Here is a 19429-nt window from a genome sequence, read left to right on the forward strand (position 1 = left end):
AGCTAAGAAAATAAAATCCTGTGGTGAGATCTGCATTGTAAATGTCCGGGAATCCTGCGCTTTTGTTAGGAAACACTAGTAGTAGCTCTACTGAAAGGTTTGCTGTCTGCTTCCCTGCTCCGGTGCTGAATTACAAAGAGCCATTACAAAATGTGTCTCCACTGTTGTGTTGATGACTCCAATCCTAGTCCCAAAACCCTAGACAGATAAGAAAACATATGTTTGGGGCTTTTTTACGTGTACAAATTTATAAGCTTATTGCCTTTCTCTGGGCAGGGAATACGGGTCGCTTGCTTACAACGAGTGACTGTGCTATTTAGACCTGGTAAGTTTTCCGCAGGAACTGGAAGTTTTGCATATTTAAGTGCAACTCTGTAACCTCGTGCTTTCCACAATGGAATCTAACTCTCACTTTGATAATATTCTATGATTATTGACGTTTAAACGGGAGAGTTTTGGGCTATCGCTTCTGTTTGACTGTGAAATTGGCTTCCACAGTGAATGAAAGTTTGGTAGAAGGATATTTAATAGTCCCGTCCAATTTACTGGAAGTTAATTTGAACAGATATCAGAACGTAAATGTTTATTCCCTTTGACGCAAGTCTCCAGATGTTTTGGTGCTGCCTTTTTCATGTTTCTCATGTGCAGATAAGCCATTATTTTCAGATGGACATTTTCTGACAAGAATAAATGTTGGTTTATCTGACTGCTTAGCTCTGCTAGTTACTGCTGTGCACAACAGTGAATTAAGAAACAAGCAAGCTACGAAGGTACTCTTAAACAGAAACCAAACACATTCTGATTTTTCTTCCTGCATTAATGCTTACGTGCACTTTTCATCTAAGTCAGCACTACGCATGTAGAACTTGAGAACATCGTAAGACCTTCCATTCATATCCCTCTTCATGATTCCTTCCCCTTGAATACCATTTCATAAGGTATGTATCCTGTGTCTGAAGCTTTCAAAGCACTCTGCAGACATCTAATCCTTTCTGCCTCTGTGACATAAGCAGTATTAACGTGGGAAACTGAGGCAGAAACTTGCCTAAGATCAAACAACAAATCGGTAAAAGAATTTAGGGTAAGGCTCTGTTCTTGACTCAGACTTTTGTGTTCTCTTGAGAACACAGTATCTTTCAAAATAACTTCCCTTCCTCCACCCTTAAAAACACATGCTCTGTTTTCTGTCAATAGCAGCCTGCGGCTGTCGGAAAAAAAAGAAAACCACACCATGGTGCAAGTGGGGGCTGAAACATCTTCAGATAGCTGTACCTTACTGCTGACAACGTTGGTACGGTGTTATGGTATCTTGCTAGGAGACACACCCATTGGATAGCAGGTAAAAGCAGTGTCTGTGATCCAGATACCGATTCCAGAATGCTCCAGCAGGGGAAGGAGCTAAGGACCATGATCCAAGCTGGGTCCCTTTCACAGAATCACAATCACAGAACCCCAGGCTGGAAGGGACCTCAGGGATCATCTAGCCCAACCTTTCTGGGCAGAGCCCAGCCTAGAAGAAGATGGCCCAGCACCCTGTCCAGACGGCTCTTAAAGGCGTCCAATGTGGCCGAGTCAACCCCTTCCCTGGGGAGATTATTCCAGTGGTGACTGTCCTCACCGTGAGAAATTTCCCACTGGTGTCCATCCCGAATCTCCCCAAGAGCAACTTGTGTCCAAATTTCACCAGCCCCAGCGGACCAGTGTGAGTACCAATGCCTATGGGCAGTTGGGCCCATCAAAACCACGGAGGGAATTGTGGAAAGGCACTGGGCGGTTTGTGACAAAAAGGACAAAGAAGTGTTGCTGTTAGAGGACTCGGGTGTGAAATTTCTTAAGTCGGTGATTGCTGAGAGTATTTAGTGCTGATCTCTTAATGCTAGGAGAGTGCAGCTGCAGTGCTTCTCCCCTGGTAAACAATAGGACCCGGATTGCCCTCCTGAGGCCTCCAGCCTTTTATTGCAGCCCACACAGAAAGCTCATCTGAGAAGGCACTTTGAGCTAGTAGAGCAAACTCTCTGAACCAGTCAGAACCAGTTCAAATATCGCATATGGTTGTTTTGCTTCTGCAGACTTCCTTGTTAGTCCTTGGAGGCTGTGGCTGGCATTTACTTAGCAATAGCTCATGCTGTCACTGAAGGGGGAGGGGAAGCCTCTCCTTGAACATGTCAGCAGGGGGATGCAACGGAGCAGTCAGATATATCTGTGTTGCTCCACGCTGGCTCCTTTGTTGTGACTGTCTGTCTTGGTTTTTGGTTATACTCAGTTCAGTTTAATAAACTCAACTTCTGATCTTTTTGTTGCATCCCTGATAGTTTTTTCTTTTCAGACTGTTTCTAGGTTAGGAATAAAACACATTTGTTTCTGACTCTTACATCATTGCTTATGGAAGGCTTTTTACAGGTGAGAGCCACAGCTATTTTCATGATCCAGAGAGAGGCAACACAGGAGTAAAAAAACTACTTTTGTTGGAGTTGCAAATACTTAATAGTACTTAATAGTACAACTAGCATTTGTTGCTTAAATTTTTTTAAGCTTTAAGCTCAAATTGCTCTAATATTCTGTTCATGGTGGATGAGGCCTCAGAGTATACTATCTTAGTTCTCGTGCATCGCAGCTGTCGTGGTTTAGCCCCAGCCAGCAACCAAGCCCCAGCCAGCCGCTCGCTCACTCCCCTCCGGTGGGATGGGGCAGAGAAACAGAAGAATACGAGTAAGAAAACTCATGGGTTGACATAAAGACAGTTTAATCGGTAAAAAAAGCTGCACATGCAAGCAAAGCAAAACCAGGAATTCATTCTCCCCTTCCCACGGGCAGGCGGGTGCTCAGCCATCCCCAGGACAGCAGGGCTCCGTCACGCGTAACGGTGACTTGGGAAGACAAACGCCATCGCTCCAAACGTCCCCCCCTTCCTCCTTCTTCCCCCAGCTCTATGTGCTGAGCATGACGCCATGTGGTGTGGGACATCCCTGGGGTCAGTTGGGGTCACTGTCCTGTCCGGGTCCCCTCATGGCTTCTTGTGCACCCAGCAGAGCCTGGGAAGCTGAAAAAGTCCTTGACCAGTGTAAGCGCTACTTAGCGACAACTAAAACAGCTCGCGTTATCAACACTGTTTTCACACAAATCCAAAACATCGCCCCATACTGGCTACTATGAAGAAAATTAACTCTATCCCAGCTGAAACCAGGACAGCAGTTTATGAGGGAAGCAGAAAAGTTGAAGAAGTGGTGAACTGGAATGAAAAACTGTTTAGAAAGACTAGTTTTGAGGAAAAATTGGAAGAGTTATTTTGGTTTGCCTAGAAAGAAGAAAGGGCAAGTTAGGGGAACATGACATATGCCCTGCTACAAAGAGGGCAATGATAATCTTTTTTCCATTTTAAGCAATCCACGTCAATTTGGCTAGGAAAGAATACCTAGATTAGAAAATTGATTTGGCTTGCTCTCCCACCTATCTTATTTAGTAAGATTAAGTAATGAAGCATGTTAGTTCTTTTGTAGGAGGTTAGATTAACTTTTGCCTGGGAAGATCTGAACACTTGGCTGTGGCCAGAGAAGGAGGGTGGGTTTGGTGGCTTATTGCCGAGCCCTTCCAGAGCTACACAGCTGGGGGCTGCCTCCCTCTGCACAGCATGCTGTGCTATGTTAGCTTCCGTCTAGTCGTCTTCTTCAAAAAAACTCTCCCTACACTTTGAATTTTTCCACAGGTGAAAAAGTAGAACAAACAAGAACACGCAGTTGACGGAAAGGAGAGAAAGAAGAGGCAGACATTGTTCATTCTGGAACCTGTATAAAGTAAACAGCAGAAAGGTACCAGCTCACAGGTGAAACTGGTTCACACTGAGTTTAGGAAGGATGCATAATGTCCCTTGTGCCTCAAAATAGTGTATGTATTCGCCTGTGACGTGTGTGTGGATGTGTTGTAGCACACATATGTGTATATACCCACAGCCTTATACATGTGAGGGTGTAGCTGCAGAGCTATTAGCTTACATAGAGTATGGGTAGTTACTTTAAAATCAAGTCCTAGGAAGTAATGTCAGGTTTAATCTCTAAAAGTATAGCAAGAAGAGCAAACCCATTCCCAAACAGCAGAAAGAGCAACTGAGCCTGCCTTTGACAGCTGCCACCTGGCATCCTATTAAACTTAACTCTGTGAAACCGCCAGGCATAAATCTTCCCTCATCCTGGAGAAAGCTAGAGATGAAAGAGAAAAAAAATCAGGCTTAGAAGTCAGTCGTGGAAAAGGCTTTGATCTTTAGCACTAATATGAAGGGAGTTGCATTTCTCCCAGATTCCCAGTTGTCCTTCTGTGGACTAGAAACTCGAATTGTTTGCTGGAACTTGGCTGGGTGTAATGAGAAGTGCAAATTTATCTTGTTACATAACGGGAGAGGGAGCTGGGAAGGTCTGAGATTTGTTTCCACAGAGATCACTGCCCAGCCTGCAGTTCTTGGATCAGTATGTGCAGGAGGAGGTGCCTTCTGTGCAAGATGGCATGGAAGCGTGCGTTAGTCTCATGAAATGAGCAGAAAGAAATTAATTGTACAGGTTGGCAGCCCTCTGCAAACTCTTTTGGATGGGCTGTGCCGCTGGATGCTTGTGCAGCCCTGCAGTTTCTGACTGAATGGAATTTGTCCCATAAAATCTCCTACGAAGAGCTATTACAAACAGAAGGCTTGATTCAATAGTCCTTATTAAAAATTCTTGCTTACTTCAGTCAGCCTTGCCTTCGCAGAGTAACTGGCGAGCATAAGGAATGCAGTAACTGAGTGTCTGTGAAGACAATGAGCGCAAGGCATAAAGCAGACATCTTAGCTGGTGATGTCAGTCAGGACTGACACCCACAGTTGGTTTGCTTGTTTTTTTTTTAACAACCTGGATGCAGGTTTTTTTTTAATCTGACATTATTAAACGAGACTTACTGTAGTGTTAAATCATACTGCTAAAGCATGAATCGCACACAAGTGCTAAGGCTTATGGTTTCATGTTCAGTGGTAGTGCTGCTTAATTGACCTGCTTTCCTCATTACCCCTGTCATGCTGGTCCATCTGGGTTTTTGTGGCTCCATTGTGGACTGGATGCGGCAGGCAGCCTGGCTGTAAAAGGTTAAAGTGTGCATGGCCTGGTAAAAAAAGGGCAAAAGTTGGGTTGGATCAGCACCTTGAGGCTGCTTGTGACTCAAGTACCTGTAACAGCTGGACAGAGGGCTCCGACAGGATGGAAACATCTGGGAGTGGAAGGGAAGGACCTCTGCTCCAGCTAGCACTGCCTCGAAAAGTGATTAATCAAACTCAGAATGCGATGTGCAGCTTCCTGGTGTAGAAATACTTTTTAGATGTTCAATGTTTTCCATGTGATTTTGAAGTACTTTGAAAGAAGGGAACTTCCCTATCCTTTTCTGAGAAGGAAGGTTTGATTGTACCTCCTGTAACAGAAAGGAAGGGAAAGCGCGAAGAAGCGAAGCAAGAGTCGCCAAGGTCAGAAGGAACTCTGTTGTGCCGCAGGCCTGTGCCTTGGCTACTGACCCATCACTTGGCCCAGGCCACCTCTGAGAGCTTGTGGTCGAACAGGACCGAGTATTCAGCTGGTTATTTTCCACTGGTGTAAAACAAAAACATTGCTGATGGCTCCAGATGCTTGTGTACAGTCACTGGCCTTGCAGTACCTGAATACTGTTCGGATGCAGAAGTGGCTTTGTAACCCATTTGAAATGGGTCTGCAGAGGCTTTATCATGGCACCTGGATGCCCGCAGTATCACCGCTCTGGAGTGTTTTCAGGCTGTTTACCTCGTTTTTCTATAAGCAGGCACAGCTCCTGGAGCATGGGGAGTCAAAGGAAAGCCATCGATTAGCAGATGGGAGCATGTAGAGCTTTAAGGTGGAGGGGTAGAGCTACCCTGGTAGGTGTACCCCCACCCGCGGTCTCTCCCCGTGAGCTCCCTAGAGCTAGGGGAACCCACGGGAGGCTCGGGGCAGGAGAATTCAGTCCTTGGCGGTAACTCTCAAGGGGAGATGGCAGTTGTGGGTCCCTGAACGTAAACGCTTTCCCCGCCGGCGTCGGCGGGTCAAGCCTCATTCCGGGGCCGGAGCCTCCGCGCCTGGCCCAAGAACCTCCCGGGGCGGCGGGGGCCGGGCCCGGGGGCGCGGAGCTGCGCTACGGCCGCGTTTCCCCGCGGCCCCTCCGGGGCCAAACTCCCGCCGCGGTGCCGAGCACCCGCCGTCATCGCCCGGTCCCGGGGCTCCGGGGCGGCGGGAGGGCGGCGGCAGGTCCCCGGCTGCCCCCCGCCCTGCCCCGCGGCGGCCGCCCCTTCCTCGCCGTGCCGGGGCTCCCTGCGGCCCCCCGGGGCGTGCGGGCGTCGGCAGCGTTAGGACCCGGCGGCGGCTGCGGGGCGGGAGGGGGAAGCGCAGCCCGGCGGTTGTTTACCGGGGCGGGCAGAGCCGGGGCAGGTCTCGCCGCGGAGCCGAGCTGCTCGGCCGGGCTGCGGCGGCTGCTCCGCGCCCAGGATGGTGCGGGGGGGCCCGCGGCGGGCGCTGGGCGCCGTGCTGCTGGCCTCGCTGCTGCTGGCGGCCGCCCGGGGCGCCGAGGGTGAGCTGGGGGGGGCAACAAAGCTTTGTCGGGGCCGCACGCACACACACGCACAAAGGCCGGTGTGGGGGGGCGGCGGGCGCTGCCCGGCCCGCCCGCATGGCCCGGCCTCGTCCCTCTCTCCGCAGAGTGCCTCCGCGGCAGCGGCGCGTCCTACCGCGGCAGCCAGCGAGTGGCCTCCGGCGGCGCCCCGTGCCTCAACTGGCTGGCGGTGCGGAGCGGCCCCGGCGCCGCGCTCCCGGCAGGTGGGTCCGGGGGAGCCGGGGCTCGGGGGGCTCGGGGGCGCCGGGGCCGCGGCGGGCCCCCGCTGACGGCCCGGCGCCCCCCAGCAGTCGCCGAGGACCACAACAGCTGCAGGAACCCGGACGGCGACGCCGCGCCCTGGTGCTACATCCGAGGTGCCGGGGGGGTCCCCGAGCGGAGACCGTGCGACATCGCCCCGTGCGCAGGTAGGAGCTGCCCCCGGCGGCCGCCCTCCCGCTCCTGCCCTCCCCGGGGCACTGCCCGCCCCGGCCGGCCTCCCGCCGGCGGCGGCCGGCTTTGCAGCCGGGGTGGCCCCCCTCTGCGCACGAACCCCCCCCCGGGCCACGGCAGCACCTACTGCCCTCCGCCGGGAACGGGTGTACCGGGGGCTGCCCTCCGGTCCTCGCCCCTCTGTGCACATCTGCCCCCCAGCCGTGCCCTGCTCCGCCCCTAGAGCGCTGCCATTAGTGCCAGAAAAGGCCCGTGCAAAGCCTTGCCCCCCCCCCCCCCCCCCCCCCTTGTTTCACCACTCGCCGTAGGGTCTTTAGCTGTGTTGAAAAAGGCTGAGGTCTGGGCACCTAGGAACTGCAGAGCTGTTCGCAGACTGTTACTGTGGGGCATGTTACTGCTGTCTGAACAAGTGTCCTGCTGCTAAACGAGTGCCAGGGTGGATTTGGGAACAGGTGGGGGGAAAGAACTTGGAGAAAATGAGGACTGAAGGGAGGACAGTAAGAAACGGAAAACCCCAAATGCTGGATTCCTCCTGGATGGTCAGGGTGGGAAGCAGTTTGTCAAGAGAACTGTAGCTGAAGCCTGTTTCAGGTAGAGGAGATGGCAGTATTGACTGAGGCCAGAGTAACCACTTGGTTTTTTTGATCTGCTTACTTATTTCTGAGCCCCTCAAGATGTATGCACTCCACTGTCCCTCAGGATTGGTGTCCTTGCATGGAAACACTTCCCCCACACCCACACATACACCCTCCCCTTTTCTTCACTTTGCTTGTTTTTTGCTTGCTTTTCCCTAAAGTTAGAGCAAAACAAATGTTCTGCTGCCAAAACTGTCCTGCAGCTTTGGGATCAGGGGAGTTACCTGACCTTTCAGCCAATACACCATTTCCATGTTTAAGGGGCTTGGCTATTTTTGTGTCTCAGAGTGGGCACCTTTTTTATTGCAGTTTTGTCCTGCAGGTCCCCATAGTTCAGCTTCCCTGGCTGACCCTATGCAGAGTCACTGTGCAGTGCAGGAGACCTTGATTTCCTGTCTCTGACTCCCCTTCTGTACTTCCATTTCACATTCCACTAAGGACTCAAAATGGCTGCAGATAGACAATCCACACAGAGTTACTGCCAGCTGTGGGGTGAGATCATGTGGAGAGAGTTTTCAGGTGTGGATGCACATTGTGCATAGCATTTCCAGAAAGTAGGGGTTTATTGTTTGGGACAGGTAATAGATACCTACTTTCCACTGCCAGCTTTTGCTGTGCTACAGCTTCCATTTTAACTGTGTCATGAAGGAAGGAGCTACCTTGAAAATCTTTCAGTGCTGTTGATAACAAATCCATAGGGCTGGAAAGGAGTCTGTGCTATGAGCATCCATCCTTATGCACCGTTGTTTGGGCTCTGGCTGAGGAGGAACTTGCTGTACTTACAGTAGTCGGTGGCTGTGCTGCCCAAGTGTTGCTCTGACTTAGCCTGTCTGTCCATCATGCTAAAGGAGTTTGCTACATGGCTGCAAAAAGGGGCTGGGTAAGAAGGATGTCCCCAGGTTGTTGTCACAGCAGCTGGAGTCTCCTTCCATCAAATCTTCCTTCGTCAGGAAGATTGAGGCAGAAGAGAGATAAATAGGCTCCTGGGAGATTCAGGGTGGAGGTTCTCATCGTCTTGTTCGTGTCTGTTCAGCATGACTGAAGCTGCAGCCTGCATATCGATCTATACGCTAAATGAAGTCATTGTGCATCCCCTGGACTCATGCCCTGAACCTGGGTTTCGTTCTCCTGCGGAGTTCAGTCTCGCTGTGGCGGTGCTTTGCACTCTTAAAATAGGTTCACGGCAAAGGAAAGTGGGGGGAGGAGGTTGTTTCTTGTCTCCCTTGGTAGGATTTGTTGGAACAACTTAAGTGGGAACAAGTGTTTGTCAGTGTACTTTGAAGGCAGTTTGGTGATACCAGTCTAGATCTGTCCCACTCACAAGGCACGTGTTGTTTTGAAGTACCCATCAATGCTTTGTATTTTGTACATCTCTTTTTTTTTTTTTTTTTTTTTTTTTTTTCTCTCAACAGATGCAACAGCTGCCACAGCCCCGGACCCTACAGCAGAAATCAGTACTTCTCAGGAGGTTGACCAGGTGTTTGAACCGGCTGACACCTTGCCCTCCCGGAGCGAGGCAGCCGCTGTGCAGCCTGTCATTGGGATCAGTCAGAGAGTGCAGATGAACTCCAAAGAAAAGAAGGACTTAGGGACATTAGGTACAAACCCAGGATCACGTGAGGGATCCATTCCTGTAATTCTGGCAGGGTGGATTTGGGGTTTTTTGAGGCTCTGAAAGCAATGCTATAGCTGGATCTACTACCTCTAATTTTGCCTCTTTCCTTTCTCTCTTCATAGGGTATGTGCTGGGGCTGATCATGATGGTGATAATCATTGCTATCGGAGCTGGCATTGTCCTGGGATACATGTATAAGAGGTCAGTGGCTATTCTCCTTTTTCCAAAAGCTGGTATAGGCACGAAGCAGCCTGTGTAGAGCAGGAATATCTGAGCACCTGCAGACCCAACCAGATCCTAATGAAAAGGCAGATGGAAGCATATGTTTTCATATGGCAGGTTGTGCAAGAGCTTCGCTCGTTGCACTGAGGAAAGAACTATTTAAGAGTTAATCCCATTCGTCTCTGTTTCACCCATCAATGCGGTATTCTGTCCCATTTAAAGTTTCAAAATGTCTTCTTTATTGTTTGTTTTTGTGTGTGCACACACGTGCCTTGATGTGGCTTTCTCAGATGCGTTCAGGGGAGCTGAATTTTACGTAAGAGCTGGAGAGAGCAGAGCCCACGTGCCCTCACAGGAAGTTTCTTTTGTGATCAGAGAGAGAACAGTCCTTCTAGCAGGCCAGCTGTTCCCCTGCCTTCTCTAGAAGAACGATTGGCAAATTCTTTGCCACTCGTGTATCCTGTGAAGCTGAATATCAAGTAGCACTTTTTTTTTTTTGAAAACAAAGTTCATTTTACCAAAGCTCCTGCATACTTTAAGGTCAGTTTTGATTCATGCTCAAGTCGTGATTGGTTCAGCCACTTCACTGTGTTGAGCTACAGAAACAGTTCTGCCCAGCAGCGTTTGAGGTTAGCAGTAATAGCAAGCAGCTGAGTTGTAAGGGACAGGGCAGGAGTAGCAAACAGCAGTGGATGTTGCTGCAGCAAGTGAAGGCCCAGGCTCCCTCCTCTGGGAGGGTTTGTTCTGTTTTTTGGCTCTTTGACAGCAGTCTGACACAGCGAGCAGAAGGAGCCCTTTCCCAAGCTAGGACATGTCCTTATGTAAGTGTTTATAATAAATGCCGAGAGGAAAAAAAACAGTGTTACATAAGGGGCAAAATACAGAGCGCTGCTTGTCGAGGAGTCTGATTTGAGGTGTCACTTCAGAGAACGCTGTCTCGTGTGCTGGCAGGAACGGCAGCCGCTGCTGCACGCTTGTAGGCAGCTTTGAAAAGCAGCCAAAATGCCTATGTGCTGAGAGGAAACCCCAGCAGCTCTGCCCGGTTGGGATCATGAGCCCCAGGGGGAGCGAGGGGTGCTGTCGCACCTCACGCCTCGCTGTGTTCCACATGAAGAAGCAACAGAGCAATGCCGAGCTTTGTCCAAACGCAGCTTTGCTTCCTCAGTCCTGGAGCACCCGCAGCAGGACTGCAGTTCATGCTTCGTGTCTCTCCCGCTCTTCTTGCCTTTCTCTAAAAATTCCATGTGCGAGCTGGCAGGTCTGGCTAGGTGTGGCGAGAAACCTTTAACGGGTTTAGTAGCTTTTGGTATACACAGCTTTTCTGGAGACACTGTGCTATTAATGCCATCCATTTTTTAAGCAAGGCAGTTCTTCCTCAGCACAAATCACAGCGGTGTCGCCTCCCTTAGCAACAGGCTGAAGAGTGAGGTAGGTTTGAGGCGCTGCTTGTGGTATTAAGCTGTTAGCTGCAGTGGCAGAAGGCAGGGCCAGCTCTGAAGTAAGCTTTACTACTTTCAGGACCAGCTTAGTTTGCTGCACAGGTTTGTTCGCTGCAACAAAAGGCATAGTCTGCCACCACTGCTGGTGTTTCCGTCAGATGAAGCACGTTGCGGAAGCCCTTTTCCACAGGCTCTGTGCTGTCTCGCTGCGCCCCTGGGCCTGCACCAGGCAGTGCTGTGGGACCATGTGGAACCATTTGGCAGCTCCATGGTTTGAAAGAGAAGCCTGGCTTTACAGTCCCCATTTAGCTGGAGTGAATAAGCCAGTTTATGAGGGAGGGCCAGACTTCGCTTGACTGCATGTTTTTAAAGATGCTCACGTGGGGTCCTCTGCTTACAGTAGGGAGTGTTTCTGGCCCTTTGTATGCAGCAAAACCATCTGTTTCTTAAAGAGCAAAGTCCCTTTTTTCTGCTATGTCGCCTTTACTGAGATTCTGCCTCCAAGCAGTGCCACTCACCCCCATGCACATATATATTTCATGGTTTTTATTTTTTTTAATCCAGGGGAAAAGACCTGAAAGAAAAGCATGAACAGAAAGTCTATGAGCGTGAAATGCAGCGCATCACACTGCCACTCTCAGCGTTCACCAATCCTGCCTGTGAACTTGTAGACGAGAACACAATCGTGGTGCACACCAACCAGACACCTGTGGAGGACACGCACGATGGCAGTGGCCCGCTCATGGGGCAGGCGGGTACGCCTGGTGCCTGAGCAGCTCGGGCAGGAGCGGTGCAGGCTGAGCAAAGCCTCCAGCTTCCCACTGTGAGTGCAGGGGGCTGCGTGTGTTCATTTCTGTTCTGTTTTCTTTTTTGATGGAAGCCAGATGAAGGTGATGCAGGGGGACAGAGCGATGGGCTAGTCATCATGATCTGTTTGAGGGACACCCTTTGGTGCATGACCAGCTAGGGACTGGTGTGGTGGACCCTGCTGCTTCCTCCCACCTATCTCCATGGCATGCTGAGGAGCTGGGGGGGAATGATGGGCCAGGCTCAAGACTGGCCACCGATCCCATAGCCTGGAGTGTGGTCTTGGCTTCCTCTTTTTCTGTTCCTTTCCTATTTAACGGTGTGCACTGTTACTTAAGTTTCAGCCTGGAACCCCAGGAGGGAGCAGTACTGCAGGGACTGAGGGGAGCTTCACGTCAGACTTAGCTAGATAATTACACTCTGATTATAGTTCCTGCCTTTTTGCTTTAATGGCTGAGAGCTGGAGACGCTGTCCAGAATCCTGCTACTGGATCAGTGTGGTTTGTTTTTTTTCCCCAAGGACAAGTTTATTTGAAGGATGGCTTTGGCCAGGAGCAGTATACTTAGCCCCAGTGTCGAGCTGTAAAAGCTCTTCTCAAGCTCTTGACAAATCCAGGTCTTCCAGGTCTGAGGCCACATCTCCATTCCCCTGTGGTGCTACACGCGCAGCCACAGCTGTAGGTGTCCAGGTGGTCTGCGCCTCCTGCTCACTTACACAGATCAGGAGACCAAAGGCTAGCAGTAGATAGTCGTGAAGAAAACAAACTGCCCTTCAGCAGTTTGTAGGTAACAAACTGTTACCTACAGCAGACTGATCACTGAGGATAGGTAACATCCTCACCGAATGCCCCTTGGCTTTCTACAGAGCCAGCTCTGGCCAGAGCGGCCAGGCCAGCTGCAGAGATCACCCCAGCCACGATACAGCAGCTCTTGTGCCGGGGCAGGACAGGGCAGCCGCTCTTGCACGATCCCAAAGTTACAGCATGGCTCCTGGCCCAGCCTCCTTCACACGCACTCTGCTTGTGCAGCCAGTCTACTTGCTTACAGAGCCTGGCCCTATTAGAGGTGTTTTTTTTTTTTTAAACAACTTTTATTAGCATTTCAGGGGGTTTGGAAGGGACGATTGCTGCAGTGGCTCCCAAATGGCACCAAGGCAAGGCCAGTTCAGGGAACCATCCATCCCCCACCTCAGGGGATTCAAGCCATTCAAGTAAGTTTTCTAGCCATCTGCTTTATAGCTGTGGGCCTAATGGGGAGCAGCACTTGGCAGCAGGGGTTTTAGTGTTAATGGTTGATTCAGAAAAGGGAAATGTTTTATTTTTAAATGCCTTGGAATACCATTTATTTGTAAAATGTTTTAAATACCTCATTATGAGAAGGTGCAGGTTGTGCTACCTTGTATTAAAGCATAAAAAAAAAACAACCACCAAAACCGAAAAACCAACCTCTGTAAACCTGTTTGGCTGTGGCTCATCTGTACATTCCTCCTGTCAGAGCAGCACCCTTTTGCTTGTTGCAGAGTTTGAAATGAGAAGGGAAGATGCCACTTCAGTTTGCCAGGCCCAAAGGTAAATCCCTACAAGCAGCAGCACTGACAAGGGGCATAGAGCTTGTCTCCTTGCTGCCAGCCGCTAGTCTTGGACTAGGACACTCTTTCTGAAAAGCAGCGGTGGGTGTGAGCGCTGTGCTGACTAAGCAGGCTGGCCCGTGGAAAGGCACTCTCTTACAGCCCCTTCCTGCACTGACACAGGTCAGGCCTGCTTTGGTGCTGCTCGGCCGCGGCGCCATCCCTGGGGGCCTTGCCTTGGAAAGCGTGGTGGAGGCAGAGCACAGCAGGTTACAGGACATGCTGACATAGCGAGCATGTTTGTTCAGTTGTTGCCTTAATAAATGCCCCTTGAACTACATGTTTCAGAATAAGAGGTTTCCAAGAACCGGGTGTATTTTTATCCCTGGCTCAGAAAAGGAAAAAAATGGAGCGATACTCCATGTTCTGCTGACTCCTCTCCACCCTTAAAAAAAACCCCAACAACCACCAACCAACACCACTTGACACCTTCTTCCCTTTCCATCACTCCAGGCACTATAGAGGACTTTGCACTGCATCGCTGTACTTCTGTAAAGGTGGCAGAGCCCTTTGGCTCAAGAAAGGGAGTTCTGAATGATTCCAGACCTGTGCAGTTTTGATGTAGCCCTTTTGTGACAACAGAAACACAGGACCGTTACTGCTTCCTGCTTTATGTAACAGAGACAACAAAATCTTATTTTCATAGCATACAGTTACTGCTTTTTAATTTAGTTAGAACATGGAGCTGTGCAAATCACAGTTCATAAACCCCACCCACACATCCCCCAGGACTTGCCCTTTCAGGGTCCCCTCACAAACGAGCCTGCGAGGGGGAAAGAAAGGGAAAATCCTGTTAACAGTCCTGAACCCACTGGATCCAGTTTAGAGAGGCTCCTCCACTGCGTCACAGCACAGGGAGACCCCAGTGTTTCTAAAACACCACTACACAGAGTAAGAACACTGTCCGTCCCACCCCCTCCCCCCCCCTTTGTCAGGTGATGGCTGGTCCCATGGTATTTTACATAATACTTTAAACTCATGGGCAGGGGGAAGAAATCAAAGTAACAGCAAAGACTAACACCCATTCAATACTTGGGGGGGGGGTGGGGAAGGAGCACACTAAAAATCCAGTTAAACCAAGGTGTTTGTGAAACTTAAGAACAGGACTCGAGCCAGCTTTTTGTTCAGTTCTGCCAACCACAGGAGCTACTGGAGCAGTAGCTTGCTTCCTTCTCCCACCGAGGGAGGAAGAAGAGAAGTGCCAGAAGAAAATACACCCCTACCCACCTCCCAAGGACCCCAAGCCCTTTTTTCTCCCCAAAAGCAGGGAATGACCCTGAGGAAAGTTTCTGCTTGGAGAATCAGCTCAGGTGCTGCAGCAGCAGCTGCAAGAAGGACCTTCAAAGGGAGCAACTTGCACAGCCTGCAGGAAAGGATGAGGTAATGGCAACTGAATTATTAGTTCTCCAGCTGCCACTCCTGGGAGGACAGGACATTCTCCAGCATTTTTCTGTTCATGTCAAGTCCATCCTTTAAGTAACCTTGGGCATGTCCCCCTTTGCCATTGTCCACACACAAAGGCTGAGCCACTCCGGACCTCTGGCTTTCTGAAAAGCACCTTCTGTGACCTCACATCCGCAGGCCAGGAGCTCAAGCAGCTTCAGCACTCCAGGGCTGTCCACAACCAGTGTCTAGTGCAGTTCTACACATTCAGGTTCAGATACTTGCACCTAGGTTAGGGTTCTTGGGCAGGCAAACTCACTGTGCAGGCTCAGGGTCTGAAGATGCTCAAGTGGCTCATTGCTGCCTGCCTTCACCATTAGGAGGGGCAAGCAGAGCACAGTCTTAGTGTTTCTAGGCAGGCTTTTGGAGGTATTCGGAGACAGAGGAGGAAAAAAACCCACAAAACCAAACCAAAAATAAAAATTCATACACACTTCCCCACAGACAAGATATTTTAGGAGACCTACCCAATTCCTGGGGCTTTTCACTCCCTCCCCTGATGGACACTGGTGGCCAAAATCTCAGTGGGTTGTTCTGGAAAACATGCACAAACATACATGCACATGCTGTCCCGGTGGGGCCCTTTGCCAGATGTCCTATCTCCCCAGCATTCTGAGTCAGTGGGAGAAGCAGTTCCAGAAGTGCTGGTCCTTGCCCAGGAGTCTCCTATAGCAATTTCCTCCCTGGCAGACAGGCCAGGGTGGCTTCACAGCTTGCAGCCAAGTTCTAAGGCACCACAGTAAAGAAGCCTGAAAAGGCCAGAGAAAACATTTCTCAAGCCAGAAAAATAGTGTTGAGCAGCTTTCCTAGGTGCAGTTGGCAGGAAACAGCCCTTTTTGCTTCTGAAACATGCCAGAAATCCACAGTGAATCAGGATGTCCATGAGGAGGGGTGCTGGGTGGGGAGAGAGAGGCAATGCAGCAAACGCACTGCGTGGTGCCCCATTAATGCCCTGGAAGTGGCTGAAGTGCATCTCCCTCCCTGTCACTCATCTCAACTCCAGTGGAAGTGGTGCAGGCAGCAGGATGAGTGGACTAGGTTGTGTCTTCAGGTAGCTTGTCACGGTTCAGTCCATACTGCACGCTCACATTGTGGTCCAGCTCCTCCAGCTCGGACGGGAGGGGGATGGCAAGTTCTCCCAGGTAAAGAGAGAGAGCTTCAAAGGAATCTTCCAGCTTGGAAAAAGGGGGCCTAGAAGCAGCAGTAAAGAAACATGAGTGGGAAAGAGGAAGCAGAACAGCATCTGGAAAGGCGGAGCTGGTTGTCCGTCCAGGCTGCTGGCCTGTGCACAGAGGTGTGAGCATGGACATGATCCCCACCCCACCTCAGCTTCTGAGGTTGCCAAGATCCCACCTGTCTGGGCAACCCATTTTTACAGCCAACGACCAGGGAGGTCCTGCTTTTTTGGAACCTACTTGGGATCAACACTGGTTTGAAGCTACAGGTTTCACCACTGAAATTAAATGAAGTATTCACCTTTCAGAGCTGCTGTCAAGGTCTGCCCCTACTTTTTGTACATGACAGACCCTGAACAATCACTCCTCCTTTACCCTCTCTGCCTTGGAAGGTTTTTCAGAGACCTCTACCATATACAGCAGTCTCTCTCCCACGCTGAGTCTTTCCTCTCTCTTTCCTCTCTCTCCCTGTGTGGAAGCCTTTGAGCATTCCCACAGAAGGTTGGAATACAGCCCACTTCCACCCTCTGTGCAGAGCAATCCTTCCACCAAAGGGATACAGACATGTTCTTCAGGCTTACAAAGAGGAGTCCTCCAGAGCCCAAACCTACCTGCTCTCTGGTTCCAGTCTGCAGCAAATGGCAGCCAGAGGGAAAAAGGCTGGAGGACAGTCAGCAGGAACAAACTTCTCCCAGAACAGCTTGACATTAAGGCCAAAATCCAGTGTGCGTGGGAGACAGTCCGGGTCAGCATAAACCTGGCCTATGATCTAGGGAAAAATTAGAGGAGTGCTTAAATACAGCAAAGTTCCAGAGTGTTAACAAATAGGGAACTACAGCATCGGCAGAGGTGCCTTCGAAGTATTAGGGTGCAAGTGAAAGAGCAGAAACACTGTTCCTCCTTTCCGGCGGGGCTAGCTGTACATGGGAATGAGCAAGGCACTGCACACAGACAGACTTCACATGAAACTTTTTCAAGACCTGGTGATGTGGCCACTGTTGTGAAGGCCCAGATGCCTTATCTTTTTCCCCAGGGTTCCTCTGATAGAAGATACAGGATTATGTGCACCCCAGAGATCTCAACAGTGTCTTGCTGCTGGATCAGCTACTGTGCTGTATGCTGCTGGGGATGATGCAGCCCCTCCTGATTGCAGGTAATCAACACAACCTGCATCACCATCCCATCTCTCCCCTCTTGCACAATCTTACCACACCACCAACAAAGCTCCTTGGTCTACGGAGCCTGTCCTAAATGACACTGTGAAGTCAACAGCACCACCAATATTCTGAGTTGCTCTGTTACTGGCAGATTCAACCCCACCCACAGCCAGAAGGTAGGGAGAAGAACAACCAAATGCCCAGGAGGTTGCAAGAGAGAGGCGGTAGAGGAAAGGGCTGGGTGGAACAGAGAGAAGCCCTGCCCCAGCACTCAGCAGTCCCAGCGCTCACCACCTACCCCGCTGAGGTGCACTCACCACCTCCAGCACTGGGGGACTCGAAGCGTGGTAAGAGGGAACACACAGCAGAGGGCTGTGGGGCGATCTGGACTCAGCCAAGGTCAATGTCAAGACAAACTCTCACATGGGGAAGAGTTTATAGCCTATCGGGTATCACAAAAAGGGTGTTATATATAACTGCCCAGGCTGTTCTATGCCAATAACTCAGCAGGACAACCACATCCTGTAACTAGACAGTGGAACGCCCATTATGTATTTTGGCAGGGTAATTTCCTTATCTGTTTTTGAGGGTGTAACTTCTTTTTTTAGCATCCTTATTTTGGTGGCAAGGAAAATGTTCATATGCTACTGCCCCTTTATTTGTCTTTTTTTCTAGATGAAACAACTGTTTTAATCCCGCATACAGATTTTTCAAGTTCCTAAATCTACAACTCACAAACACAACATTCTCTGAGAGGAGGCCCCAGTGTAAACAGCTCCAGATGAAGCCACAAAGATTTATGCACAGATATCTTCTTTGTGCCCTTCATCCAAACGCTGAAGGTGAAACTGCTGGTCTCCCCTGCTGTTCCTGTAACAGCTGTATTATCCGTACACATAATACCCCACCTTTCATTTGTATTTCCACTGTCTTACACGCCTTTTAAACTGAAAACACCTTGCAGCTTTTGAGTGCTGTTCTTTGCTCTGTAGACAGAAAGCCTGATACAACAGTAAGACTGTTCTTTGGCTCAGAGATAAACTAAGCCAGCAGACTGCAGGGTGCAAGCTTCATTGATCGACCTGCAAAAAGGTTTCAGTTTCCCCTTCTCCGAAGTGAAGTGACATCCACAGTGGAGGCCCTGAATTTGCGGAGATTACGCAGCTGACTTTTAATGAGGCAGTAGAAAAAGAAACAAATATCATAGTTTTAAGGAATATGTCTGCTTTCAAATGGATACCAGGGCTCAATGAGAACTTGATGGACATTTTTACAGCTTCTCTCAGTCCAGGAGGAACCTCTGTATTTCTTTCAGTCCAGGAAGAAACTCTCTCTGGGACCAACAAGTTACAAGACAGTTACTTTCCTTGAGGGAACAGGGGCAGGGTAAGCTTGTACTCCCAGCCTAATTCCCTGTGCTGTTAGGTCACAGATTGCATACTCGGACACACAGAACTGTCTGATACAATGTGTGCAAGGAGATGGCAGGGAAGGCAAAGTCCATTAAAGTTTATAAAGATGAAACATCCTGGTCTTACCTCACAGAGGACAATCCCAAATGAAAAGATGTCCACTGTCTCATCGTAGCTCTGTCCTGCAGGAAACATAAGACATTCAGCTCTGCGAGTGACAGCTCCAGGAGCTGCCAGTCCAAAGCTTAACTAAGCCTATTCTGTGGAGGAGCCTAAAATAGGAGACAAGGTAAGGCTTAAATCCCCAAGACACGTATACCAGCTACATCTTCCTATATACTGCCATCACATCTTAACCCTGCTTCTTTACTCTATTGCGGAATTACAGGACAACACAGGGAAGCCAGATGATAACTATGGAAGGCTTCTGCCCATTTCCATTGACTGCTGTTCTAGCACCTCTCTACAGTGCACTAAGTCAGTGTTCAGCCGCCCCAGCAGCCAGCGAGTGCCCAGTCCCTGCTTCAGGGACCACAGAGATAATAAACTACACACTTGCAGCACTTTGAATCTGGGAAAGCAGACTGGCTCCAGCATGCCATTCTCTGCTCACAGACACTACCCTCCCAAGCCAGTATCTGCTAAACAGCCTTGCTTTGAGAGGTGATGTCAGACTACACTCTTGCTGTTCTCTTGACAAATGGCAGGTCTGAGAGAGGCTCTGAGAACCAGCCTGAGACTCCAGGAGGGCCTGTAAGCCTTGAGAGAAGGAAAACAGAACAGCACGCAAAAAAGCAATATGGAGAAGAATTGAGTTTGGGGAGAGGAGCCCAGTCCT

General features: G+C 50.0%; 2 protein-coding genes and 1 long non-coding RNA gene across 6 annotated transcripts in view; 1 reads left to right on the forward strand and 2 right to left on the reverse strand.

The window, feature by feature from the left end:
• Nucleotides 1–2725: 2725 nt before the first annotated feature.
• On the reverse strand, nt 2726–6925 carry LOC142064891 (uncharacterized). 2 transcript variants are annotated; one of them, XR_012663229.1, is made up of 4 exons: nt 6424–6925; nt 5186–5814; nt 5013–5095; nt 2726–3040 (listed from the first exon to the last, which is right to left on the reverse strand). It is a non-coding gene; the product is annotated as an uncharacterized LOC142064891 (long non-coding RNA). The 2 variants fall into 2 exon arrangements; XR_012663230.1 differs by having other exon boundaries at nt 2726–3051.
• On the forward strand, nt 6353–13221 carry PIK3IP1 (phosphoinositide-3-kinase interacting protein 1). 2 transcript variants are annotated; one of them, XM_075110407.1, is made up of 6 exons: nt 6353–6585; nt 6714–6830; nt 6918–7034; nt 9107–9292; nt 9432–9510; nt 11535–13221. In XM_075110407.1, the coding sequence occupies exons 1-6, from the start codon at nt 6504–6506 to the stop codon at nt 11740–11742; spliced, it is 789 nt and encodes a 262-aa protein (XP_074966508.1). In that variant the 5' UTR covers nt 6353–6503; the 3' UTR covers nt 11743–13221. The 2 variants fall into 2 exon arrangements, with proteins under 2 accessions (XP_074966508.1, XP_074966507.1); XM_075110406.1 differs by having other exon boundaries at nt 6355–6585; nt 6915–7034.
• Nucleotides 12283–19429, reverse strand: part of LIMK2 (LIM domain kinase 2) — a 34631-nt gene continuing 27484 nt past the window's right edge. For both annotated transcript variants that reach the window (XM_075110403.1, XM_075110404.1), the window contains 3 exons: nt 18718–18773; nt 16634–16791; nt 12283–16038 (listed from right to left, as the gene is read on the reverse strand). In XM_075110403.1, coding sequence (XP_074966504.1) covers nt 15882–16038; nt 16634–16791; nt 18718–18773 — 371 coding nt within the window. In that variant the 3' untranslated portion in view covers nt 12283–15881. The remainder of the gene's footprint in view (nt 16039–16633; nt 16792–18717; nt 18774–19429) is intronic.

The sequence above is a fragment of the Phalacrocorax aristotelis genome, chromosome 15, assembly GCF_949628215.1.
Source record: "Phalacrocorax aristotelis chromosome 15, bGulAri2.1, whole genome shotgun sequence".
Classification (NCBI taxonomy): domain Eukaryota; kingdom Metazoa; phylum Chordata; class Aves; order Suliformes; family Phalacrocoracidae; genus Phalacrocorax; species Phalacrocorax aristotelis.